General features: G+C 55.0%; 1 protein-coding gene across 10 annotated transcripts in view; it reads right to left on the bottom strand.

Moving 5' to 3' along the window:
* The window catches only part of TOGARAM2 (TOG array regulator of axonemal microtubules 2), a 55,815-nt gene that overhangs the window by 26,155 nt on the left and 7,174 nt on the right, over window positions 1–22,486 (bottom strand). For 2 of the 10 annotated variants that reach the window (XR_012122065.1, XM_073214864.1), the window contains exons 1-7: window positions 20,820–21,094; window positions 11,561–11,701; window positions 9,559–9,672; window positions 7,855–8,136; window positions 4,967–5,178; window positions 3,953–4,143; window positions 619–665 (exon numbers count right to left, since the gene is read on the bottom strand). Coding sequence is in view for 7 of the 10 variants with exons in the window: in XM_073214864.1 (XP_073070965.1) it covers window positions 619–665; window positions 3,953–4,143; window positions 4,967–5,178; window positions 7,855–8,136; window positions 9,559–9,672; window positions 11,561–11,693 (979 nt within the window). In the remaining 3 variants the exon portion in view is untranslated. Of the gene's footprint in view, window positions 1–618; window positions 666–3,952; window positions 4,144–4,966; window positions 5,179–7,854; window positions 8,137–9,558; window positions 9,673–10,053; window positions 11,233–11,560; window positions 11,702–20,819; window positions 21,096–22,486 lie in introns of those variants that run through there. The other 8 variants (XR_012122057.1, XR_012122066.1, XM_037009410.2 and 5 more) reach the window with 8 other exon arrangements.

Consider the following 22,486-nt stretch of genomic DNA (forward strand, 5'->3'; position numbering starts at 1 on the left):
CCCATGCCTTCTGCCAAGTATCCTTTTGCTCAGTGCAAGGAGCACCCAGAGACCCAGGGGAAGGATCAAGGGCCAAGGGGGAGGCAGGGGAAGCCCCCATCTGCCTAGGAGTCAGAGGCAGGGCAGAGGGCACAGGTGTCCGGGTGCCAGGTGACCATAGCAAAGACTGCAGAAATGCTACAAGATTTGGGGAAGCTGGGTGAGGGGTCCCCTGCCTCCTGCCAGTCAGCGCAGCAGCTGCCCCCAGTGCCCACCACCCATGGCCCAGGCCGAGGGTGCTCCACCCGGGCCCCTCACCCAACCTGCCCAGGGCTCAGCTGCCATCCTCTCCACAGAGTCTGGTGGTCAGGCTGGAGGGCCTTCCCCTCCCTCTGCTAAAGCTCTCTGAGCCCCAGCCTCCTGCCGGCCACCTGTCTCACTTCTGGCCCCGCTCCCCTAACACTGAAACCTTCCGGGACCAGCTGAATAAGGGGTTTGCAGGCTGTGGCTTAACCTTCCACTCTGTCTGGCAAAGAGGATCTGCTTTACTTGCTTAAACAGCAGGGGCCAGCAGCACAGTAGGTCAAAAGCACCAGCTTCGGAGCCATCATCACGGGGCCGTGCAGGAAGAGTACGTACCCAGAGACTGAGGGGTCTTCTCCCAAGGCCCACTCTCCAGAACCAATCTTAAAAGAATGAGGGAGAAAAAAGCACCATGAGAGATAGCAAGTAAAAGCTACTGCTGTGAGGGGCCCAGGCTAGCTCCAGGACAGGGCGACAGCCGACACGGGGAGAGAACGGAGGGGCTGTGGGCAATCCTCTAAAGAGGCCCTTGGCCAGGGCTTCAAAGCTGCAGGAGATGCAGCTCCTTCCACAAACTCGAGGGCAGGCTGACCGGCAGGCCTGGCCAGGTGGGGTGTCTAGACACAGCTCTGAGCCACAGTCTCTGGCTACACAGCGTGTCAACCCCTGCTGTGACCGCAGGAAAGTACCTGCAGCAGAGAAGGGGTACATCTCCTCCCAGCTCAGAGCAGGCTGAGCGCAAGTCCTCCAAACTGCCTGCACTCCATGAGAGCTCAGGGAGCCCTAAACTCCTCCTTCTCACAACAGTAATCCCCACTCCCCGGCCCACGGGGTCTAGAGGGCCTGACCCCCTTTGCTGCTGATGGGAAATCCTCAGTTTTATAGTAGAGGCTCAATCCCAAACTACCCACAGGAAGGGAAGATGGGGCATTCCCCACACTGGTTTTAACTGTAACTTTTTAAACAGGCAGCACCATTTAACCCCATCCAGGAGGTATTTACTAAAGCCCCACTCTGCATGCAGCACTGCTCTGGACACTGGATAGAGCACCAGTAAGCAGCCCACAGTCCCTGCCTCACAAAGCTTAACATTCCTGTGCAGACTGGTTATGCTTTACTCCACGTGGATTTTCTCTGCCCACCAGGGAAGTGCACAGACATCAGACGCCCCCAGGGTGACAGGGTAACGAGCCACAACTAGAGGACAGGGACACAACATCCTGTGCTCTGGCCTCGGGGACTCACTCAGCAGAACGGCCCAGGCCGTGGAGGGCCAGACGAGAGCAGCAGGAGAGCAGGCTTGGACATGGTGCAGGGGCCCTCACCCCAGAGCACAGCAAATGGGCAGGTATTTCTTACGTGGCTAACCCATGCCAGATACCAAGCAGTGGAGCCACAGAGATTTTGCAATATGGCCCCTGCCCTGAAGTGCTCAAGTTAAAGAATAGAAATGAGGGTAAATAAAAGCTGAACAAATCAGTGGAAGGGAGGTGGTCAGGAAAACAGTGAGCCAGATGCTGTGTGGACAATGCAGAGAAAGCACTTCTGCCGCTCACCACCCTGTGGGAGACAGGGAGGACCTCCGAGGTAGAGGTGGGGCTGGGGCTTGAAGCATGGAAGGGCTCGACGGGGGACAAGGGGGTCTGGGTGGTGTTGGGGCCACAGGGATGGAGGAGGGGAGGCCCTGTCCAGGGCTCTGCCCTTCCACAAGGTTATCTGTCTTTAAGTTGCTGGCACTGGGGAGTCAATAAAGGCGACGTGCATGGACAAGGTGTATGCAGAGCTGGGGTGTAAAAATAAAAAATTAGAAGGCAGAGCTGAGGCCTGCAAGGAGACAGGTCAGGAGCTGTGGGCAGTCCAGAGGGAGGTAGCCAGTGCAGGCTGAGGACAGAGACGGAGGTAGGAAAGGGCTGGCAGCTCCTGTACTTTTCTTGTTTAAGAAGAACCTGATGAGATGCGACAACCCGTTAGGAATAGGAGGCGACCGAAGCAGGAGTTGAAGAAGACACGGAGACTGGAAGAACTAAGAGAACGCCTGCACCTTGCTGGGACTTGGGAGCCTGTGGGAGGGGGGCGGTCTTGGGAAGCACGAGGTGCTCCGTCTGCGATGGTGACGGTGGTCCACATCCCTCCCTCCCTGCCTCCCTCCCATGCTGGATCCGCTCAGCCATGAGGACCCTGGAGATGCCCACAGCAGGCGGGACTCCCGTCCCACATGGAGCTTGACTCAGCGCAGAGCAGTGGATGCAGTACTCGCTCATCCCCATGTGATCTTGGAAGCCGTCAGCACAGATAAGAGTCCTCAAGGGAGAACAAGGAGATGGAAACAAAGGGCCTTGGGACACATCTCGGGAATGGCCACGTTCAAGGGATGGATGAAGGTGCGTGCACGGGAGACTGCCTGGACGGCCCAGAAGCAAGCATGCAGTACGGAAGGGGAGGAAGGAGAAGAGTTCCAGGACATCAGCTGTCTAAACATGGACAGACGTCCAGAGCAATGAAAAGAGAGGAAAGGCCACTGCCCTGGGGACAGAGAGTCATTACAGCCACCAAGAAGGCCTCTCAGAGGGGAGGGAGAGGCAGGTGCCTGAGCAGGAAAGGGGAGGAAGAGGCAGGTGTCTGAGCAGCAAAGGGGGATGAAGGGGCAGGTGTCTGAGCAGGAAAGGGGGAGGAGGAGGCAGCTGTCCAAGCAAGAGAGGGGGAGGAGGAGGCGGGTGCCTGAGCAGGAGAGGGGGAGGAAGTGTCCCATGTGAGGAGGCAGAGGTTGATGGAGTGGGCCTCTGTTGAGGAGGCCGATGACAGAAATTGAGGAAGACTTCAAACCCAGGCTCATGCCTATGGACGGGTTCCCACCCTCCCCAGGAGAAAGATGTGGACATGTGTACAGACGTACAGAGGGAAGGCAGCATGGGAGACAGAGTGAAGCTTGAGAGAGAGGAAATAAGCACCACAGACCCCAAAGAAAGCAGACAGATGTCAGTCGCATAAGAACTGGACTGTGACCTGTGGTGGGTTAGCCTGCCGTAGGCTGTGGGCTGTCTGTCCCTGGCTCCATCTCTCTCTCTCTTACACACACACACACACACACACATCATATATACATACACCCTTGCTCCAACATCAGTCTGGACTGACCACGAGGTTGTTCTTGGCCATCTGGAGAGCACCTGTCCGCCATAAAACCAGATTCTCTACAGCACAGTGATCCTCCCAACCTTTTTTGGGTATGAAGATTCCTTTTTAAGTCCAAAAGATTGTGGACTACCCACTCCAGCTTCCATACACACATGATAATGCTTATATTATTAGTATCCATAATTAAGAAAATACATAAAAGCAAATAGCTACCATGAATTCAATAGGAGCCTTAAATAATTTGTATTTTGTTCATCACTGCAGCAACCACATATGTGGGGAAACTGATAGAAGACAGGGGCTGAGACATTGTTTATTAAGCCCACACGCTCCGCCCGCTGGAATAGAAAATCAGAGTAACCAAAGTACGGTGACATCCCAGGTCTGTGACTTGTGAGTAGGGGACCCAATCCTTCACAAGTCAGTCCCCAGAGCTCTGCCTTGGCATGGAGGTCCAGCCGTGGGAGCCCAAGCTGACCTTGGGGGGATAGAAGGAGAGAGGACTACAAGATAGCTCTGACTTAGGGCTGCTTACCGTGTGGGGGGCACCCTCGGGCCCACGAGGACATCCTGGCCTGGAGGCAGGAGGCTGGGAAGGGACCCAGCTGCACAGGAGGAGGTCCCAGGGGGCACCTCGGCCTTTGGGATGGGCGGGATGACAATGCCCCCCAGTGACTTGTGCATCTTCTCATCGTTGCAGTGCAGGTACTGCCGGGAGATCTGCACCTGGGAGCAGAGGGGAGGGTTCGGGCTCACGGATCCCATTCTGCATGCTCCCCTCAAACGGGGTGGTCCTTTTTATCAGGAGACCCCTGGGCAGTAGGCAGTGTTGGGAAGTGTCCTCTGGTTTCTATTCTCAGCCACCCATCCCTGGGACCCCTGGGAAACTCAGTATTTCCTACCATTCCAGGCAAGAAGACTGGCTAGTTGGTCCCCACATCCCTACTCCAACCCCTTTGTTATTATTATTTCTTTTTCTGTTCTTCTCATTTCAGAAGATCTTAGAACATCAAAGCTGAAAGGGATCTTCAGAAATATCTGGTCCAATTGCCCCTTTTTATAGATGTGCAAAGTGCAGCCCAGAGAGGGGAGTGGCTTGCCCAAGGTCACACAGCCAGTGAGGGGCAAGATGGAAACCGGAGCCCAGGTCTCCTGTGTCCTGGCCCAGCATCCTTTCCCCGCTGCCCCACTCCCTGGCCTAGAATGGACATGGTCAGAAGCACAGGGAGTTCTGGAACATTTAGACCAGAGAAAGCGTAGTGACCACCAAGTGTGAGAGAGATGGTCCCACAGCCTCTGCCCAGGAGGGGCAGCAGGGAGCCCCTTGGGGCAGCCACCCAGAGCTCCCGGGCCAGCTGCAAAGGTTTTGGAGGCTGTGGGGCTAAGACGAGATGAGGCCCCCGCCCCCTGCCCTGCCATGCTGCTCCATCCTTGAGAGCAACTGCTGAGACACTTGCAGAAAAGCTCAGGACTCAGAAACAGGGTTGGTAAAGGGTGGGAAGGAGACAAAGGGACAGGGAGGCAACTCAGAGCAGCCAAACCTTCGCACCTCCTGGGCACCAGGCCTCAGCTCCTGGGCAGCCTGACTGCTCCCTGGCGGGTCCAGGTCCTGCTCTTTCATTATGCTGGTCTCGGGGGTGGCAGGGATGCTCTGGATGGGAGGCATGGGCCTGGGCATCCTCAGCAGCCTCTGGGAGAGGCCCCGGGGGATGGTGCTCCTCAGGGGAACTCCTCTGGGGCCTCCCGCAGGATCCAGAGAGGCTGTATGGGGCAGCCGATGGGGAATGTGTTAGTCCCAGGAGCACAGGCGGTGGGGGGTAATTCAGATGCGGGCAACAGGACCTCACATCCTGGGGAGGCTGGGATGGCAGGGATGGGATGGCAGTGGAGGAGGGAGGGTGGGATGGCAGGGGAGGAGGGAGGGTGGGATGGCAGGGGAGAGAGGGTGGGGAGAGGGCAGATTCACCCCCAGCCCCACCCCACCATGAGGCTGCACACGCATTGAGTGCCCATTCCCCTTCCTGTGAAGTTTGGTAGGAAGTGCCAGTCAAAGTCACCTATTCAGAGGCAGGTTGGGCAGAAAGGGAAACAAATCAGTACTAGATTGGGAGTGAGGACAGTAGGTTCTGGTCCTGGCCAGAAGCTGCATGACCTCAGGCAAGTCTCTGAATCCCCATTTACTCTTCTGTAAAATGAAAAGTGATCACATCATGGAATTACCACAAAGACTTGATGACATAACTTACATAAAATGCCAGGAAAGGACCTAGCACATGACAGGTGCCCATAAGTTACTTTCGTTTCCCCGGCCTTTTCAGCTAATGGTGTAGGGGCACAGCTACTGTGACACGGGGGACAATCTACAGACCACTACACTCCCAGTCCCTTTATTAATACCCATGTGTCCAACAGACATCACCAATCCCCGGCCCCATCTGTCCTATCTCAAGGGGCAGCAGCTGCTGGGCACAGCACACATGTGCCTATGGCACAGGCACAGCAATAGGCCAGGAGCTCAAGACTATTTACAAACACTGGTGGTGGTGAAAAAAAACTAACATTTAACTTTTGAAGGTCATTTATTACTGTTACATCAACATGGTGGCATCAAAACAGCCAAGGCAAAGCACTCCCCCGCCCCCCCGCCCACCCCTCTCCGGCCCCCTGCGGGCTCTGCTCTCCCTTGCATTGCTGTAATGCAGTCCCATTCGTGTGCTGATGGGAGAGAGGTGAGGAGGGATCACAGCCCAAGTGGAGACCATGCCAACAGCACGCCTGTCGGGGCCCCACCTGGGCAGCACAGAGGGGCCAGCGCAGCCTCAGCACAGGGTGGCGAGGGCAAGTCCAGCCCTACTCAGGGGACCAGAGATTCCTGTCCCTCCATACTTGCTGAGGAGCATGAGAGCTCAAAGTCACTTCTCATCTGTACTCGGGAAGAACAGCTTCTGTTCTTTTTCTCACCCCCTGGAACCTTGTCAAAACAAATGACTTGTAGAAAAAGACTTCAGACCTCTAAGGCAGTAAGTCACTGGTCTGGCAACTCCAGAAGCTGCCCCCCCTGGAAATTCTAAGCAAGCCTCTCAAGCACACCAGCCCCCACCTGCTGTCTCTACCGTGCCCAGCCACAGGGCAGCTCCTCAGTGGAGCTCCCCTGCACCATCCTGGCACCCCTGTGGCTCCAGGGGGACCACCAGGGGGAGCTTGTGAGTGGAGAGGACGAGCCGGTCCCAGCTCCAGGTCTGACAGCAGCAACCACGTCCCCCTTGAGAGGATGCCCCCGTTTCATCCTGAGGCTTCAAGACTTCTTATTTCTTTCATCACCCAAGAGTTCATCTAGCTAAAAAGGATATTGTTACAGGATTTGCCAAGGGGAAGAGGAGGGAAGGAAATGACAATTTATTAAGTTCTCCCCCTATGCGAGGTGCTGAGAATTCTGTGCATAATTTTTCATCAAATCCTCAGTAATGCAGAAGTACTAGTACCCCCATTACACAGAGGAGGTAACTGAGTCAGCTTAAAGGGGTTACCGGCTTGCCCAAAGCCCCAGAGCCCTTGAATATCAGGCCTAAGATCTGAACCTGGCCTGCTCACCAGGTTTGTCCATGACCCAGAGGAGAGAGAACTAACTGCAAAGCACTGCTGTCCGGTCGTCTGCTCATGTATTCAACGAACATTTCTTGAGAGCCTCTTTTGTAAGACATCCTCTGACTCACATTGAGGACTCTGCCCTGTCCTCTTAGAAGTTACCATCAATGCAAGATTCAGGATTTAAACAAATAATCACACAAGTAGCTACACAAATGCAAACTATGCAAAGAGCTAAGAGGGAAGCTACTGGGCATTACTAGAAAGCCTCTCTGGGACAAATGCAGACTAGGGGGACAAGGGTGCCTCTCTGAGGAAGGTTTCTGAGCCGAGGGAAGGTGAGTGGGGCTCAGCCAGGTGAGGCACAGAGGGAGGTGGGGAGCCGCTGATCCCAAAGCCTGAGGCAGGAGAGAGCACTTGTGCTCCCAAACGGGAAGGTCACTGTGGTTGGCGAGCAGAGACTGGGGAGAGCATGACACCCATGAGTGAGAGCAGAGGGTCCTGGGTGCCTGTGAATGTTTAGAAGATTACTCAGTGCATCCAAAAATCACTGGGTAGTTTATGCACAGTTGGTGGGAGTGGAAGGAAGAATATGATCAGATTTGTAATTTAAAAGGATCCCTCTGGAGCCAAGACTAGAAGGAAGCAAGGGTGGAAATGGGGCAATCAGTTGGGAGGCCACTGCAGAGGCCCAAGCAGTAAAAGAGGTTGAGGCTACAGAGAGGGTGCTTGGCGGGGAACCCCTGACCAGCCCGGAAGAGCACCAGCTACCAGCTAAACCCCTGCTGGTGCTCACCAGCGAGGTGGCCGGAGTCACAGACCTCAGGGTGGGTGGCGAGGCCCAGGGCTCACCTCGCAAAGACACTGCCAAGCCATCCGAGAGCCTCCTTTTCTTGAGCTTGTCCTTGATCTGGGTGGTGTCCCGAGCCACGCTGTTGGCCTCGGACTCCAGCAAGGGGAGGGGTCCCAGAGGGTGGGGCCGCAGAGACAGGTCCCCCGGGATCCTGGGGTGGCCATTCCTGGCCTGCCAGCCCTTCAGGGGAGTGCCCAGCTTGAGGTTGCCAGGGTCTCCATCTCCACTCAACAGCGGGGCTGGCTTCTCCAGCAGGATGCTCGGCGCTGGCTGGAGAGAGGCTAAAGGAGACAGAGGTCAGAGTGGCTTGGCACACAGTGCCCTGGGTGGCACCTGGCCACAGCTAACTCTTGGGCTGCATCCCTGGAACAGTGAATTCCAAGTCACTCCTTGGGTCAACTTGTTCACTCAACAGTATCTAGGTAGTGCCTAACCTAAACAAGACCTGTGACATGAGCAACTCAGGGGAAGAAAAGGGGGATGGATACGTGGCACTAACACAGCATGACAGAGGCCTTAAATACCCAGAGAAGGTGCAGGGCCACCATCAACCCATCTTCAGGGTCCAACCAATGCATCTAGTATCACTGAGCACCTGACAGGCCACATGCAGACTGAAAAATTCAGGTGATTCAGAGCAAATCATGTGCCCGTACAGACACCTGTTTATCCAATTACTCGTGCAGTGAACATCCAGTGAGCATATAGAATGCGCCAAGCACTGTCCAAGCAGTGGAGATACAGAGATGTGTGAGTCAGTCTTTATCACTAAGGGACTTTCAATCTCTTACAGAAATAAGATATGTTCCTACATATCAACAAAATGTGCACGTAGACGAGGAGCATCCGGAAGTCCCTCGTGAAGTGGTGGTCGCAAACCCGGCCTTGAAGGAGGCCAGGAAGGGGAGGGGGAAGAAACGCAAACTGACCAGCTTTCAGAATCTCTGCCGCACGTGCAGCTCTCCTTGGAGTGCCCTGACATAAGCCAAGAGGCCCACGGAAGAGGGCACAGATACCGAGCTGGGGCTCGCACCAGACCCAGGGAAAGCTGAACTCAGACTTCGCCATAGACCTGTAAGGGAACTGGCCCGAAAGAGGGCAAATAGCCACAACAATCTGACTCTCCATCCAAAATACTGCAACAGGGTCTCCGCAGAGCAGATGGTCTGCAGCTAGAAGCTAGAACAGAAAGTGGTGGAGAAGCTGGGTGTCCTGGAAATCACTGCTCCAGCAGCTCTCTCTCTGGGGCCCATTCCCCACCACCTCCCTGGATGCTGAGAGCCATCCAGACCCCCAGGCGAGGGGCAGCAGACCCTTTCTTCCCAGGGCCCATGGGACTTTTCTTAAGACAGCTGGGCGTATGTTGAGATCCTCAGCTCCCTATCCCTGTGGGTCCCCCTCAGTGCACTCACAACCCCCGAGGCACAGAATTGAAAGGACACACGTAAAACCAAAGGGCGTTTCAGCAGGAGCCGCCGTATAGGTAACATCTGCCAGTAGCTTGAGGACAGTCAGGAATTCAAACACACTCATGTCCTCCCTGCAGGATGACGCCAAGCTCTGCTCTGTAGCCACTGGACCTGACTGGGCAGCTGCCAAGTGGAACCCCCCATTCTCTGCCCGAACTCTCCAGAGAGACCACCCGGGGCACTCAAAGGCCATTTGGTGCAACCAGGTCATCAGGCCAGGACCTCCGATCTCACCTTCTCTGTAAGTCTGCAGGCTGGCGTTGCTGCTTCCACCCGGGAGTGCGCAGGGCCCTGCCCTGCTCCGAGGGACGCTCCCACAGTACACAGCCACTGGAGCCAGAACCTTAGCTGGGGACACGAGCACAGGGACATGCCACCCGAGAGTCCATGGATACCAGGACTGGGAACACACTGCCCCTCAGGGTTGCTGCAGCCCCCGTAGCCCCAAGCCCAGGCCCCAGACGGGGGTCTGCCATCCCAAGCCCAGCCAGCCAGGGCCATGATCCGGCCGAAGTCCATGAACCTTTCTTCCCAGCCTTCGGGGCTGGCTGCTCCCCCTCCTCACAGCTGCCTGCTCTCTCCTCCCTCCCGGCTTTGCTCCAAAGCCTCGGCCACACCTCCTGGCCTCCTTCCTGGGCTCCCCTCCCCCTCCCCACCTCCCATCCACTGCATGTGGACCACCCCTCGCTGCCAAGTCTTGAACTGTTACTGCATGCGGGAACCCCTCACCTGTGGCTTTGGCCTGAACACACACACACACCCCACCGTGGCAGACAGAGCACCCCATCACCTACTCAGTGACCCTCTCCTGGGAGTCCTGGGCACCTCCTTGGCACCCCACCCTGATCCTCCATCCTCTCTCCTAAACTTCCCAGCTCTGCACAGGGCACCACTGATTCCCACCACAGACACTTACTAAGGACTCAGCCCCTCCCCGTCCTTGTGACACAGCCAGGGGCAGGGCTGCCTGGGTTCTCAGAAGGACCTCAAGTCTGGTGGCGTAACAAGAATAAATGTGTGGGGCCAAGTGGGGACCTGTGCTGGCAGTCAGGAAAAGTAGGGTGACCCATTCCTTCAAGTAGCCCTGCCTCTCCCCTGGGTCTCACAGCAGCCAGGCACACCTCCATCTCACACTCTCCTCTCCTCGCCTGCCTGGCCCCGCTGCCTGCTGGGACAGGCACAGCATGATTCATCTCGGCCCAGTTGGCACTTAAATGTTTGGGAGCTGAATTGTCCTACACCTTTGGGGCCCAGCGCCTCCCAGACACACCTGAGGACTGCCCACAGGGCCCTAACCCACCTGGAGAAGCTCCACCAAGGTGGGGACCCAGCACACCCACCCCCAGGGTGGCAGGACCTAACCCGAGTCAGAAGTCTAGGTTCCCATCCTGTTTTTGTCACCTGTGTGTCTGGAAGAAATAAGTTAACCTCTGAGACCAGTAGAACAAAGGAGTCAGACAGGACCAGGGGCTCACACGATCACAGCTTCATTCTGTTTCTAGATTTCTAGATTCTTCCTAAGCTTTCAGCACCTCCCACTTCCCTGCAAGAACCTAACGTCAGGCAGGATCTGATGTAGCACTAAATCACACAGTTGTTTCCCCACTAACCTACCAGAGCCCCAGGGTGTTCTTCCCCTAGCATACTGACCTGGTGCCCGAACTGCCCCGGCAGTCTGGGTCCTTGGCATCCCTCCCAGGTGGCCTCCGGGCCCCTACGCCACCTCCAGGGAAAAGCTACTCTCCACCTCATCAGCACCCATTCCCTCGGGGGCAGGACCTGCTGATTCCCTCCCTCTTCAGAGGAAACCAAGGCTCACACAGCAGGGTCCCAGAGGCAGTGCCAGGCCAGGAACCCCATCTCCTCACACTGTTCCCCGCCTCCTGTCAGCTGCAGACATGGAGACACCCAGCCCGTGAGGTCCTGGCCCCACATCCTCTGCTTATCCTCAGAGTCTGACCACAAAGCGGGTCAGCCCCTCAGCCAGCCCACGAGCACAGAGAGGGCAGACAAAGCTCGGGCCAAGTTCCTAGAACACTCCAAGCACCTCTAGAACTCTCCCCGGGCCCCCAGGAAGCCCCCAAACAGCAAGCTGAGCAGGAAAGGCCAACATCAGCCTACAGAGCTGGGCTGAGATAGACAAGCAGAGCCACCTGCCTGGCCACATCTCCCTGGCAGATGAGAGGAAGATCCACCACCCACTCACCCCCTTCCGTGGCCTCCTAGTGCCACTTACCTGGGGGGACAGCATCACGGGTGCCCATGCCCCTGGGAGGAGAAGGTGCCTGGGAGGTTGTCAAGCGGCAGCAGCTACTTCCTGGGCTGTGAGTACAGTCCTCGGGGGTCCAGAGGGCTCTAACCTGTAACATCCAGGGACCTATGGTGCAGGGGGCCAGAGAGAAGCCAGTACAAAGAGCAAACACTTTCTAAACTGTCTCACAGGCAGCCCATCAGGAGCCAAAGCGTTCTTACAGTGAAAAAATCTGCCACGGGACCAAAGGACACCTTTTGTCTGACAGGTAGACTCTCTTGGTTGCATCAAAACTCCTAAGTGCCCAGGCTGCCTGACTGAGGGCAGAGTTCATTGTGAGAAGTGTCAGTAAAACCGATACACTTGGCTTCACTATGACATGAACACCTTAGGGTCTCGGGACAATGGAATTTGTCAAGGGGACATCTGACATTTTGTTTCTGCACCAGTTTCTATTTTCTTCAAACATCCGTTACTCTGCTAGCTGCCCTGGAAGCTCATGGTGAAGGCTGCACTTGGTGGCCCTGCCCATCACTCAGGCACCGGCAGGGTCCCCCCAGAAACCAGCTCTCGCTTCCTCTCAGGATGGGCCAGTCTCTATCTGCACAAGGTTCTTGGCCCTCATTCTCACCTCACTGACCAAGCCAAACCTCAGGCCCCCTCAGAGGGTCACTTCATTGTCCTGGGGCTGACTGTTGGACCACTCCCCACCCCTTCCCGGCCTCCCCTAAACCCCTGGGTCAGGCACTAGCTCTTGCTCTGGACCTAACTTCATTCTCTTTCCATATAACAGGGGTCTCACCTCAGGCTCTGCAACTTCACACAGTTTTATAAACTCTTTGCTGAGATAATGGTGACCCATTTCACCCTGACAGATAGGAAGCTGATCATTGATAAAATTAGAGGTAAAGGCCGTATCTCCCAATTTCTACTTGAGAGTAGCTCCCTCGAGATACCATCTGGGGACAGGGCAGGATGCAGTGCCGACTTCCTCTCTATCAGGAACTAGAAAACCTGCCTTCCACCTGGAAGCCAGCTGCCACCATCCCCACCTGGGCCCCAGAAGGCAGAGCAGCTCCTAGCAACACTTCTGGCCCAAACAGAGGTTCCAGCCCAACCCCTGCCTCGTCTCACTGCTCACCACCTCAAGGCACTCCGGGTCTCTGTCGGAGGAAAATTTCCCTCACAACCAGGGTAGAAGGCAACTCCCAGTCTGATTACTCCTGGGATAAGAATCAGACCACATGGTGGTGACAAGAAGCCAGGAATGTCCCTGAGACACAGCACTTTTCCCAAGCCAGGTGCTGGAAGATGCTACTCGCCAGGTCCCTACCTCCACCCCTCACCCTAGTAAGCTGGGAAAGAGACTCAAGACGTTGGCAAGGAGGCTGCTTCCGGAAAAGGTCAGCAGGAATGTCCCAGGCATGGTCAGACCTTCCAGGGCTAAATCAGGCAAACAGACTGGAGTCGTTGGGGACAGTGAGAGCGGCAGGCCCCGCAGACTCATGCTACCCATCTCTAACCTGAGCATAGGCTTGTATGAAAATTAAGAGTAGAAAAGCAGTATTTAGCCATAGCCCTTATTCTCAGTTACAGATCAGAATCAGTGGGAACTAATTAAAATGACGGATTCCATGGCCCCACCTCTGGCCCCTCCTGACAGAGTCTTCTAGGGAGCAAGCCATGGGGATCAGTCTGGTTTATTTTTCTTAACTTCTGAATGATTTTGATGCTCAAACAGGAGTGAGAACCACCAGGCTGTAGTTGGGATTCACTTTACAATAAGATCACAGCCCTGTTCCTTACCATAGACTGTCGAAGTGATTACCATTGCCTCAGTTTCCCCAAACTGATCACGCTCTAGGAGGCTCAAGAGAAGATTTGGAGCTGCCTGAAAGCACAGACAGCCTAACCAGGGGCCACCTTTACTGCCAAGGACCTTCTGAACAAGACTGCCCTCGGCCTGCTCACCACAACCTCCTCAGCAGGCAGAACGGCAAAAGGCCAAGATATCCCCCGTGCTCCAGGCACTGAGCAGCACAGAAGGGAAACCTAAGTGCACACCAAGCTCGCCAAGCCAGCCAGCAGGCAGAGCCCCTTTTAGGCCTGCCCCTACCTGTGTCTACGCCTTTGACCCCCTCAGGCGCCCAGGGCAGGATCTCCTAGGCTCTGCCCAATGGGAGGTGGCCACAGCTGCATACAATAAACCATGCCTTAATATCTGATGTAAGAGCAATGAGTGGCACCTCCACCAAGGAAAATCACATAGGCCCAGGACGTGGTGGGAATTTAAAGAGCCGTGTCCAACCCAAAAAAACCAGAGTCAGAAATTCCAGCCCAAATGTGGACAAAGTTTTGCAGTTTAGCATGGACAGTACTTAGCACCTGACCCCCGAGGTCCAATTCCCCGATCCCCTGTTTGTACCTGGCCCTACTCTGAGCACCAAGGTGTGGGTGTCCCCTGTTAGAACAGCCAGCCCCTGGCCTAAAGGGCCAGCAGCCAGAGGGTCCTGGGGACCCAGATTCCATCCTCACCCCTGATGCTCTGGCTCCTGCACCCTCAGCCTCAGTTTCCCAGCTCAGGGAATGCAGTGGCCTATGACTGACCGTTGTCCACTCCGTCCACTAAAGCTATGGCCACACAGGTTCCATGGTGATCAACACCACAGGAATGAAGAAAGGTGATAAGAAGGGACTCAGGTTTCAAGTGGTAAACAAACAAAAGCTAGGACTGGCCCAGGAAAGAGTGTTGGCTCCAAGGGCAAAATCCCAAACACCCCTGCACTTCACACAGCCGACAGGGAGCCAGGGCCCTGCTCTGCGTCCACCTTGCTCCAAACTTCTCTGAGCCCAGTTCCTTTAACTGCCAAAGAGATATTAACCATCTACCTTCAATAGTGTGTCATCCATCACTCAGTACTGAACCGGACCCCTAGCAAGTTCACACCCGGTGGCACCGGTTGATCAACACCTGGTGGCATTAGTATCCTTGCAATTAACCAAGTTCACAGCCACTGCAGGTGGAGGGTAGGGTGGGAGGCTGTGGAAATAATCCTGGAAGAGAAGAATAAGAGTCTGGCTTGGGGCAGTGGTGGTTCGAATGGGAAGTAGGGGCAGATCAGAGAAATAATTTAGGCAGCAAGTCAACAAGACTTGGAGGCTGACTAGATACAGGGAGTCTAAGCTGAGTGCAAGGTGTGGACGTTGGGGCTGGAGGGCAGGGTGCCACTGGCCGCTGAGATGGTGACACAGGAGGAGGTGCGTCTGGGAGAGAAACTGAGTCCTGGTGTGGCCACATGGGTCTGTGGCTTCTCCAGAACATCGAGGTGAAGGTATTCAGAAAGCAGCTGGTGTGAGGCTTAAGAGTGGGTTGTCTGGGCTAGAGCTACAGGCCTGGAAAAACCCAGGAAATGACAGTGATTGAAGCCATGGAGCAGATGGCATCAGTGAGAAGACCTGCCCTGAGAGAGAAAGCCCAGAGCCAGGCAGTCCAGGAGGCTGAGAGTGGTGCCAGGAAAGCCCAGAGAGTGGACAGTGAGCAGAAGAGTCAGCTCAGCAAAGAGGTCAGATGGATAAGCGCTGGGAAAGGCCCGTTGCGTTGTGTCCATTAAGGAATCAGCCAGAAGGTTGGGGAAAGCAGTTTCCAAGCGCATGGGGACCTGGAGGAGCACAAGTTGCTGTTGAGGAGCGCAAGGAGGGTCCGGAAGTGGAGACAGTGAGGACTTTGGAAATTCTGGAGAGGAAGGGAGGCGAGAGATCGGGTGGGAGCTGGGCAGGAGTGAGGGCGGATGATGTTTGTGTTTGTGGTTCTCTGTGTGGTTTGAGCACAGGAATTACTAGAGCATTTTCATAGGAGGAGAAGGGCCTGGCTGAAGACAGGGAGGGAAGCAGGGGAACTGAGGGAGCAGGACCTGGGAGCTGGCGGGAAGGGACAGTTGGGGGGCTCTCCCAGGCTGCAGGAGGGCACCAGGCCTCAGGCACGGAGGGAGGGGACGCAGGGGAGTGGTTGGAAGGCGGGAAAGGCCACGTTGGAGGGAGTGTCCATGACACGGGAGGTAGCACTGAGCATGGGGGCAGGACTCAGGAGATGAGCGAAGTTCTGGAACATGGTGTGTGCTGACCCCAGAAAAACACAGTTCTCTTCCTTTTCCCACCCCGACCCCCACCAAGCCATAAGCCTCCATTGTCAATCTGGGTCCGGGCTGACATCCACAGGGACTCTCACTTTCTGAAGACTCGGCCACTCCTGGAGCTGGCAGCCCCGAGAGCCACCTTTCCCAACACGGGGAGACTGACACCCACACCCACCAGCCCCTCTGTGGGAGGCATCCCGGGGCCCCAGCTCGGGCTCCTGGCTCAGCCGTGTCTGCACATGAGCCAGCAGGAACGCAGTGCATGGAGGAGACAGCCCCACCACCACGCCTGCTGCTGTCCCGGCCCCTGAGCCCACTCTGGAGCCACAGCCCATGTTGCAGATGCCATCTGCTCTGCTGTGATGTGATCGGTGGGGTCAGTCCTCCAGGAACCCCACTATCCCCCAACAGGAGGAGGCACAGGGCAGCTACAGGCCCATGGAAACTTAAAGAAACAAAGTGCTAAGACGGTGCCCAGCACATAGTAATAACCCAATAACTAGCCTGAGGGAATGAAGAACCCACTGAAGCACAGCCTCCCAGGAAGTCTTGTTGAGAAGAAACGAAGTGAAGGAAACTAACATTTCCTACTCCTCGCTGCGTGCCAGGCCCCAGGCTAGGGGCTGCCATGTGAGGTGCCACTTTGCTGTGACATAGAGCAACAAAGCAGACATTATTGTCCTCACTTTATAGATATAATGAGTGAGACTCAGAAAGGTTAGGTAACTAGATCAACGCCACAGAGTTACTAAGTGGAAGCATTAGGCTGATGCTCTCTGCTCTTGGGGGAAGTAGAACATTTCAGAGTGTGTGCTTAGGCAGTAGGCTGGATTAAATTCCACAGCCTGCTAGCTGTGTGACTTCATGCAGCTAAACGTCTCTGAGCCTCTGTTTAACTCCAAAATGGAAATAATAATATCTATCTCACAAGGTTACTGAGAGTATTCAGTATGATATGAAAAGCAGTACTGTGTCTGGCCCCTGGCAAGTACTCATTAAACAGTGATTATTAATGTTATTGTTTACTATTTTACTGTGTGTGTTCAGATGTTCAAGAAGAAGGAAAATGTCCTTCCTGGAAGTTCTTGGGGCAAGAAGATACAAAGGCCTGGCTGAGGCTGGGTGCAGAATGGAGGTGCCCCCTGGTGGGGCAGGACGTCCTCCCATCGGGTGGTTTTCTGCAGTGAGGGGGAGGCGGGAGGCAGGAGGCAGGAGGCAGTCCGGGGCAGGACGTGCAGAGGAGCGGCCTGAGTACCCCCTGCCAGGAAATGCTCCGACAGAGCCCTTCTTCCGTTCAGGAGGCAATTAGCTCCTGCATCTTAACTCCTGGGACAGGGTGGTCTCAGGGGCAAGAGCCCAAAGCAGAGCTGTGTGACCGTCTTTGTGCCCAGAGCAGCTGAGGAATGTGGCCTTGCACTGTAAGAGCTCAGCATGAGCGTTTGGTGCGGGGCAGCCAGGGAGGGAGGGTGTCGGGGGACGGAGGGAGCAAGAGGAGAGCTGCACAGAGGCCAGGGCTGTGACACTGGAAACAGCCGCCTGCCCCTCCCCAGGAATTCTGATATGAGAGTCATTGGTTAGAAGACATGGGAAAGCCTATGGGTGAGGAAAAGCTTTATTTAAGCTGTGCTTGAAAAACAATGATGGTAGGTGACAAGCGGGGCTGCCCTGTTTGTCTGTCGAGCTTGGGCACTGCACAAGGGCATCATTAATTAAGGGGACACCATTCGCACTTCAGATACTACAGATTAGTAAATGACACAGCCCTTCTCTAATCAATAGAAGTGAAGTGCCTGGAGAAAAAGGCGTCTTTTTCTAACTCACACAAAGGTACTGTATGAGCAGGTGGTGGCCCTAGTGACAAAGGTTACGTGATGTATCCATAGATTTACAAAATTCAAAATCTTCTGAGTCTTCCGCCACTTTTGCATATCATGTTGATGCGAATGTAAGTAAGCAATCAGAACAGATGCTAATAATTTAATGAAGTTTCACATTGTGGGGACAGGAAGTGCCTTAATCTGCTCTGCTCTCACTAAATTTCAAGCTGCAAGGGACCTCAGAGATCAGCTAATGTCTTAGCTGGTAAGTGAGGAGATAATCCGGGGCCTGGAGAGGCTGCATGACTCACCCAGGCCATCAAAAGAAGCTTTTGCCATGCCAGGCCCCCCACCACTACAGGCATCACACTGGCCACTAGCTGGCAAGGCCCTCGGCAGAGCTGGAGGGAAGCTTCATTCGGCAACTTCCCAGTAAGGCCTCCCCCCAACGGTCCCCTCCTCGTGGCAGTGTATGCTCAGAGCCATGACAGTGCGTTCCTGAGGACTGAGTTTCTTGGTGGGGCTGGCTGCCATTTGTCAAATCCTGCCTGAAATAACACAGCTGCCAGCCATAGTTTGGAAGGCTTCTACCCACCCTGAGATTTCCGCCATTAAGGCAGGATTACAGAGCTTCACCGTGGTCTATCCTGGAGCCTTGAACAAAAACTACCTGGTCGATTGCCCAGGAATGCTTTCTACATGGCTTAGCTGTTCAGGGACCCCTGCCCAGCAGCTGCAGCTCCTGTCTTCAAACTGCCATGTGCACACTCATTCACAGGTATGAAAGGGCAAGAGGACTAGGAAGAAATAAAACATCCTTTCCAATCAGTCTCAGCAAAGGCATCTAAGTGTCTGTCACACTCCAGGAACGGGGTCTCGGCAAAGATGCCCCTGAAGGAAGCTCCGCAGACCTCAGACACCAGCTCGGTCCTGTTCCCAGGGGCCCCAGGAGAAAGCTGACTCCCCATGTCCAAAACCTAGACTCTTTCATGTGCATCTCCAGGGCATGTGCCAGGTTCTTCCTGGGAAAGTAAAATGGCTTCTGTGGAGGGCCATTTCTTTTTTTCTGTCCTCATCTTATTGAAGGGAAATCCAAGGCCCAGGAAGGGATGTGAGTTGGGCCAAGAACCAGAGGTTCTGAGGCAGAGACAAAGTGGAGGTCTCAGACCTCCAGACAACTGCTCAGGAGCCACGTCTGCTGCTCAAAGATCAATGACAGAGAAATAACTTGGATAACTGGTCCCCTACAAAGGTGAATGGTGGGCAGTGGAGGGAACAGAGGGGTGGGGAAGGCAGAGAGAAAAATGGAGGTCAGGAAACTGAGTACAAAGAGAGGGCTGAGAGGGAGGAGACGGTGGGGGGGACACCCAAAAAGAAGGAAAGAAGCAAGGAAGAAAGGTCAGAACAGGTACTTCAACATCGTGAGAACCAGAGATAGGCAAATTAAAGTCACAATGAGATGCTATCACCAGTCTGCAAAGATTGTCAAAAAAAAAGATTATAGCCGATACCAAGTATTGATGAGATACAGCACCAGGGACTCTGTGAGGGGCAAATGGGCTTGACCTCTTGGGAAAGCAGTCTTGTTTTATCTAATAAAGTCAAAGATGTGCAATTCCGCTCCTAGGTACCTACCCTAGAGAAAACCTTATACGTGTGAACCAAGAAAGAAGTACAAGAATGTTCATAGCAGCTCTACTGATAACAGCCAAAATTTGGAAATGACCCCAGTGCTCAACAGGAAATGAAGAAATAAATGCTGCTGTATTTGTGCCATGGAATATTCCACAGCAATGGGAATGAACAAACTCCTGCTCTACTCAGTCCCCTGGATGACTCCACAGCAGAATGCTTAGTGAAAGAAACCAGACACAAAAGGCTCCATAGAGTGTGATTCTATTTATATAAAGGAAGACAAAATTAAACTGAGTGTTTAGAAATGCATACATGGATGGTAACACTTTCTTGAAAAGCAAGGAAAAAATAAGGAGTATGATTAACCCTGGGGGGCAGGGAGGAGGCTGTGATGAGGAAGGGCCCGAGGAGTGGGAGCCTTGGGTCTAGTGCCAGGTGCCTTTTTCTTGATCTGGGTAGTGGTGGCTACACAGACATTTGCTTTATAACTCATCTTTATAAACTATTTGTGAGTTTTACACATTCTTTTGTCTGCAAACAGTAAGCATAAAACAAATAATAAATTTCCAGGTATCCATGCTGGCAAGCAGAGTCTGGTACGTCTGAGGTGTCCCTGGGGCAATGGGAGACCTTCAGAGGCAGGCTCTGCAGAGCTCAACCTGACTCTCTGGTGACCTGCTTGCACTTTCTTCAAATCTGCAAGGCCAAGGCTCCACAGGCTGAAACAGAGCCAGCCAGCCTGGGCTTGGGAAGGTTGCAGGGCCCTGTCCCTCCGGGGCGTGTGGAACATGCAGGGCTGGCCTGGCTCAGGGCCAGCCTGCTGACGCGCCGCTGCACACCCCACCCAGGGCTGGGCACACCAGCTCCCCAGTTCAGTGAGGCGACACAAAGCCCGGCCCACCCACCCCTCCCAGCACTCTGGACGAAACACCAGCCCTTCGAGGTCCCCATCCCACAAAGGCTTTCTTCCTGGAGACAGGACTCACAAAACCCTTGTTTTAGAAGCCTGAAATCTGCTCTGGAAAAGAACAGGATCATCTCCATAATCATAGCAATGGCATCAGCAAAGTGACTTCTATTTAGCACAGAGCCAAACATGCTGGTGGCTGTCCTCACTGTCTCCACTCCTCACAAGAAGCCCCAAGGGAGGCATTATTTAACCCCACTTTACAGGTGAGAAAACCGAGATTCAGGATAAACAGAGCCTAAGTCCACACAGCCAGGAAGAGAAGCCAGATCCCCAACCGCAGGAGCCCCTCCAAGGCCTGCACTTCCCCGGGCGCCCCAGTGCCCGGAGCACAGACTTCCCAGGCTTGCCCATCTCCCTGCGCCTTGGCTGGGTGCACGCCCCTGCGGCAGAGCTCACCCAGACAGAAAGCTCTGACAGAGGCCGTGCCCTGGCCGGGGAGGGGAGAGCCCAGGGCAGCTGCTCCTTCCTTGGCTCACAGTGCTGAAAGCAGCAGGCCAACCTCTCCCACAGCCGACGCAGGGAGGCCCAGAAAGAGGCACGGCCTCCCCAATGTCGCACAACCTCCATTTCACAGTGCCCTTTGTCCTTGCTCCAGGTCAGGTCCTTGATGCCCCTCCAAGGACTTCAGACATCCTGACCAACCCCTGCATGCCTCTCCCCCAACAAATGGTTTGGTGGGCACCTCTTACCTCTCCGTCCAGTAGTCAACCCCGGTCACCGAAGGAATCCAGGTTCCCTGGTCTCCCCACAGACAATGCTGCCCATGAGCCCAGGAAGGCAAGGTCGTGGTGGACCCCACTCCTGGCCAGCCACAGGCTGCAGGCCTCCTGTCTGGGCAGGTGCTGGAGCAGCCGCTGGCCCTGCTGCTGGCACGCTGCTGGTCTCTGCCAGGCTCTCCTTGAATAAACAAGGCTGCATAGCAACCGCTCCACCGAAGGAGCCCACAGCTCCCGGCATGGGGGAGAGGGAGCCAGGAGACATTTCCCCCTGGCCTCATTTCCTCTGGGGCTCACCGGGGCACTAGGCACTCCCAAGTGTTCCACCTGTCCTGCAGGGCTGCCAGAGAGACAACGAGCTGGTCTCCACTGCGGGGTGACTGCAGCAAGGGGGTGTGTGGCAGGCTTGGAGCAAAGATGCACTAGCAGTTAGTTAACCCCTGGTTTTGCCACAGTTGGCCTCTGGACCAATTCCAGTTCAGCTCTCAAGCTGCTTCTAGAGGCAGAAGAGCAGGTAGTGTGAGCATCCCGGCCTTGAAAGTTCAGAGGCAGCAGGCAGAGCTGGGTTTGACTTCTGATCCTGCCTCTTCAAGCTGTGTGACCTCTGGCCAGTGCTTAACCTTTCTCAGCCTCAGTTTCCTCAATAAAATGCGGATAAGAGCAGTACTGACTAAGGATTAAATAGGTGCATGTAAACCCATAGTAGGTCCTCCATCACTGTTAGCACCCTTCCTCAGAAATACTTGGGTAGCAGGAAGCAGGTGGCCTCCTCCCCAACCAGATTCCATTGTCCCACCTTTTAGAAAATGTGAACCCAGCAGCCTATGTGTGCTTCTTCACTGATCCCAGGCCCTTGGACAGAAAGCCCAGGCTGCTGTCTCCCCTACTTGAATGACAACTGCCCCCACTGCTCACCCTACCCACTTCTATTCTCACTGTCACTGACTTCATGCAGCCTTGCAAAGAGCCACTTGCCCAAAGACACTAAGAATTTTTCCAGGCAGCACCCCCCACGTTCTTCACAGCAGGATGGGCAGGCGTATGAAGCACAGAGCAGGGAGAGCTGGCTGGAGGCTCTTCACAAGTTCCGGAGGCCTGGCTGCCTGAATCACACGTGCAGAGGGCTTCCTGATTAAACCGCTCCCGGCCTTCCCAGCACTGTCCTGGGGTTCTCTCCTTTTCTCTGAGACACCACTGAGGGCAGGCCCATGGGGGCCCTCCTGAGGCCCCGGAAGGAGCAGCTTTCATTAACCACGCTCCAGGAGGGGCCAGGGAGGGCCAGCCGATGGGCTGAGAAGATCCCACATGGCAGGCACAGGCCCCAGGCCAGAGCCCCACAGGCCCCCTGAGCCCCACGGGAGGCTGCTCCCCTCCATGGCCCCTCAGGAGGCCAGCTGGCAAGTTGAACTGGACTCCTGAGCTCCCACCAGCAGAGCCAGAAAGGAGGCACCCCTGAAACCAGGACAGGAGGCAATGAGGCACAGGAAGAGGCTTCCTTGTGCTTTGCACTGGATCCCCCCATGAGGTAGGTGTGAAGACCCCCAAATTTACAGATGGGGAACCATGGCCCAACAAGGCCAGCCCTTGCTCAAGTTCCACAGCTTGTAAGTGAGAGCAGGTCATCAGTGGAACACCAGAAC

Source organism: Manis javanica, chromosome 1 (assembly GCF_040802235.1).
Source record: "Manis javanica isolate MJ-LG chromosome 1, MJ_LKY, whole genome shotgun sequence".
NCBI lineage: Eukaryota > Metazoa > Chordata > Mammalia > Pholidota > Manidae > Manis > Manis javanica.